At 33.4% G+C, this 4,577-nt stretch overlaps 1 protein-coding gene across 2 annotated transcripts in view; it reads left to right on the top strand.

Moving 5' to 3' along the window:
* Nucleotides 1-4,577, top strand: part of LOC106522213 (LIM/homeobox protein LMX-1.2) — a 42,594-nt gene that overhangs the window by 30,814 nt on the left and 7,203 nt on the right. For both annotated transcript variants that reach the window (XM_014015133.1, XM_014015135.1), the window contains 2 exons: nucleotides 787-962; nucleotides 3,490-3,567. In XM_014015133.1, coding sequence (XP_013870587.1) covers nucleotides 787-962; nucleotides 3,490-3,567 — 254 coding nt within the window. The remainder of the gene's footprint in view (nucleotides 1-786; nucleotides 963-3,489; nucleotides 3,568-4,577) is intronic.

Below are 4,577 nucleotides of genomic sequence, written 5' to 3'. Positions count from 1 at the left end.
TGTTTAGTAAATCAGTCTCAAAACAAGATCAAAAAGACTTTTTGGCTGATATAAGATTTTAAAACTTGGTTATGTGGACAGGTTTTGCAGTGAAGTTTATCTAAAAGAAAAGTAAAAGCTAAAATGAGCTAAACTATTGTTAAAACTGAATTATCAAAACAGCAGCTAAAAGCTGCAATTAACAAGAGTAGCTAAAAGCTAAGTTTGATAAAAGTTTAATGGAGCAAAATTGTGTCTTAACGCTAAAATTAGCACAACTGGAGGTAAAAGCTAAATGGTTTAAAACAGTAATTAGAAAAGAAACAAGCTAACAATTAAAAATTGGTTTTTAACAGACAAGAGAAGCTACAATTAGCAAATTAGCAAAGCAAGCAAAACCAAATTCCGTAATTAGCAAAATTGTAACTAAAAGCTATATTTGGCCCAAATGATTGAGACAAAAGTTTTAGTATATGAATGTTTAAAATAACACAAATAACAAACAAAACTACTAAAAGTTTCAGAAAAGCAGTTTTAAGAGGACTGTGTTTGTAAAGGAATTGAAGTGATCTGAATGTTTTTCTTCTAGGAATTTTTTTATATATAAAAATAGCAATAATTTGATGCATATAAATGATACTGAAAATCATAGTATACTGTATGCTTGAGTGTCGTTTATATAGATATACAATAAAATGGTTAAAATAGCACAACGTTTGTGAAAAAATGGAGGAAAGACATTATTAGTGTGAAAGTTGAATTAGCATTCATATAGCTAAGTTTATGCTTTGTTGTGTTTTGTGACAGAAAAGAGTGAGGATGAGGATTTGGTTGTGAAATCAGAAAAATTCCTGGAGGAGGTGAAAGGCAGCGACGATGGCAAAGATCCCCGTCGACCCAAACGGCCACGCACAATCCTCACCACCCAGCAGAGGAGAGCCTTCAAGGCTTCATTTGAGGTTTCCTCAAAGCCCTGCAGGAAGGTGAGCAAAGGTTTAACTCATTTATTGTCACAGAGTTAGAGTTTATTGACTTTTAAAATATAGGCTCTCTTTGTAAAGACTGTCAAACAAACACAACTACTCTGGTTTCAAAAATAGCTTTTGTGATTTTGCCATTTTGTCCTTTAATTAGGAAGACTGACTTTAGTGACGTTTAATGCTAATAAAGAGTTTTAGTTAGCCCTATATCAAAAAGGAAAAAAAAAGAAGAAGAAAAAACACAATGTTGAGAATTGACAAATGTTTGGCAAAGACTTAAGATTTTATTCATCATTGTTAATATCCTACGACGGAGGATTAGGGCCACACAACAAGATTTTTTTTTTTATTATTACGAGATTAAAGCCGTAATTTTCTGAGAATAAAGTCATAACAATACAAGATTACAGTCATAATATTACGAGATTAAAGGCGTAATATTATGAGATTAAATTATGAGATTAAAGTCATAATCTTACGAGAATAAAGTCATAGTATTACGAGGAAAAAAGTTATAATCTTACATGAAGTGTCCATTTTCCGTTCCTAATTTCCTCCTTATTTTCCTCCCACCTGCTGTGTACAGCCATGTGTGTGTGTTTATAAAGTAGTCCACGATAACTTGGGTCACTGTTAGATTAATATGCTTTCATTCAAATTAGCAACGTGATGACTAATCTGTCAATGCATCCTTTAATTGCAGCTTCACTTTATAGTCGTTTGCACAATTTCCAGGTTCTGCTACTAATTTGATGCTAATGTGCTAAAAGATTTATTTTAAGCAATACTAAAGAACAACTTGATAAGTTGCTCAACATTCCTCATTTTAATCCAGTGATAACTGCGTGCTTTTCATGTAAAGGCTTCAATATTCTGACCTTTTTTCTCATAATATTATGACTTTAATCTTGTAATATTAAGAATTTAATCTCGTAATATTACGACTTTATTCTCATAATATTGACTTTATTTTTATACGCCTTTAATGTCGTAATATTATGACTTTTCTCATAATATTATTATTTTAAACTCGAAATATTACGAATTTAAACTCGTAATATACTGTATGACTTTAATCTTGAAATATTACAACGTTAAACTCGTAATATTACAACTTTAATCCTGTAATATTACGACTTTAATCCCGTAATATTTCGACTTTAATTCCGTAATATTACGACTTTAATTTCGTAATATTATGATTTTATTCTCGTAATTTAAAAATGATTTAAAAAAATCTGTCGTAATACCCAGTATCATTATCCAGTATTTATCTTTCTCAGTATTTGTAAGACATATTTGTGAGGTTTTACTACTTATGAGTTGTCACATTTGAGCTGAAGATCAAGAAAACAGACATTTCTTCCTTCTTCAGCTGCTCTCTTTAGGGGCTCATCTGCCTTCATCGCCTCATATCCCAGCATAACTCTGTCTCATCAACCCTCTGTACATCCTCCTCAACTAAGATCCTGAACCTTTTATTCAGTTTTTTTTATGTCTCTTTTCTCCTCGTGTCCAAACCTTTCCAGTCTGGTTTCTCTAACTTTGTTTCAGTGTTCCAGCTGAGTTGCATGATAATCTCGTTCCTAATCTTATCCATCCTTGTTTTGTCCAAAAACAACCTCAGCATCTTTAACTATTTCAGTTCTGTTTCTTGTTCTTTTTCACCACTGTCTCTAACCAATGGATCGGTGTTACATACAGAAACTATATTTATTCTTACTATATAAGGAAATTGAAAGTATTGTGCTTTGTGTGTAGCTTTTTCAGAGTAAAATGGTATTGAATTGTTTAATGTTCATTTTACGTTTGGTAAAGTTGCCTTAAAGGGGCTATATCATGTAAAATAAACTTTTTTGAGTTTTATATCATGTTATAATGTTACACTCTCATCAAAAACATGCCCAGAGTCTTACTTTGACTCATTCATGCATGTTTGAGAAATCCTGTGGTGTCCTGAGGCAGCAGGCAGGGGGTCAAAAACGACAGGTTGAGACTAGAACCGCCTTTTGGGACCATCTCTGCCTCTGGGATGTGACTCCAAGCTGAGCTTCCTCATCACGGAGCACACCTCCCCACACCCCACCCAACACACCCCGCCCCACACACCCCGCAAACGACTGGTGAAACTGAAAGTGAAAGCGAAACTGTCTGCTCAACACTACTTCTCACTCAGTGAAGCCCTTTTCAGATTCAAAATACCTTTGAGGAGATGTATTTTCAGATGCCAAGTAAACTGCATCATAGCACGCAACACTGAAATGGGCGGGACAGAAGCGGAAGGTGGTTCTTAAAGAGACAGAGGCCAATTTCAAGGTGTTTAGAAGAGGAAATGATGAGAAGACAAGTTTATTTTCTATTTAAACATAAAAACAGCATTTTAATAACAACTAAAGGTGACATAGATACTTTATTATGGTATAGTATTTAAATATATGCCTGAGAAACACATAATATTGCCCCTTTAAAGCTAACCCACACAGGCACAGGTTTTTATATGAACAAAGTCTAACTTTATTTTTAACTGCAGGTCAGAGAAACCTTGGCTGCTGAGACTGGACTAAGTGTTCGTGTGGTCCAGGTCTGGTTTCAGAACCAGAGGGCAAAGGTCAGTAAAGTGTGCTAAAAATAAATAAATAAATTAATTAATTAAAAAAACATCTGGCAAAAAAGTTAACTTGCATTTTCTACACAAGTTCTCAAAACCTAGTTACTGTTACTGTCTTGTACCGAAGCATGTGAAAGTTCAAATCAGTTTATTACAAGTTAGGATGAAGAAGTTTTAGTACTGTATGTGATTTTATCTCCTTACTGGTGTTCAGGAGAGCCAGACTCTGGCCAATAGGTTTATTTGTTTTATTAGTAATTAGGTCATCAGTATTAAGTCTGTTTCACTTCTAGTTTGAACCACATAGCCCAACTTTTACATGTTTTACATTTATTTCAAGGGGAAAAGAAGTTTAAAATCGTTTTGTGTTTTAAAAGGAGAAGAACTGACCCTTTAAATGGAGATGTTTTTTTCCAAGGTACAAATATACTGGCTGAGAAAAAAAAGAGAAAGTATTTTTTTATGTTAAAAGAACAGACATAAAAAATCCTGGTTTGTTTTGGTCTCAAAGCTAGTTGTCTCTCCTTTTGCTTGCTAGTATCCTAAAGACCAAATTGTGGCTAATGTCCGTTTAAATCCTTTTACTTTGTTGTAAAACAATTTGTGCCTCAAATTTATAGTTCAGATCTTTAAACTTGGAGTTCTGTTGAAAGATAATTAATTAGTTTCCTAATTATTGTGGATTGTGGTTTGATTTACCTCAGTTTGAAGAAATACTCATTAAAGCTACTCAATGCAACGTCTGGAAAAAAGATAAAAACATCATGAAGTAAGAAACAAAATATGCACAGCATTATATCAGTGGTTGATGTGAAAAAAAAACACTCACAAACATTTGTTTACTTATGGAAAGAGTTGAAGTGACTGAAAATAGACCAACAATAGCGACGTTCACAAAAGAGCCGTTTGATATGGAGAAGTCAGGCATTTTTGGTGCTGTATTTGTGAGCCATCACATCGAAATGAGGATTAAGTCAAATTTGGTCAAAATGACCTAATTACATTTTCAG

The sequence above is a fragment of the Austrofundulus limnaeus genome, unplaced genomic scaffold (assembly GCF_001266775.1).
Source record: "Austrofundulus limnaeus strain Quisiro unplaced genomic scaffold, Austrofundulus_limnaeus-1.0 Scaffold123, whole genome shotgun sequence".
Classification (NCBI taxonomy): domain Eukaryota; kingdom Metazoa; phylum Chordata; class Actinopteri; order Cyprinodontiformes; family Rivulidae; genus Austrofundulus; species Austrofundulus limnaeus.
Note: the sequence above shows the minus strand (reverse complement) of the source record. Positions and strands in the feature narration are given on the sequence as shown.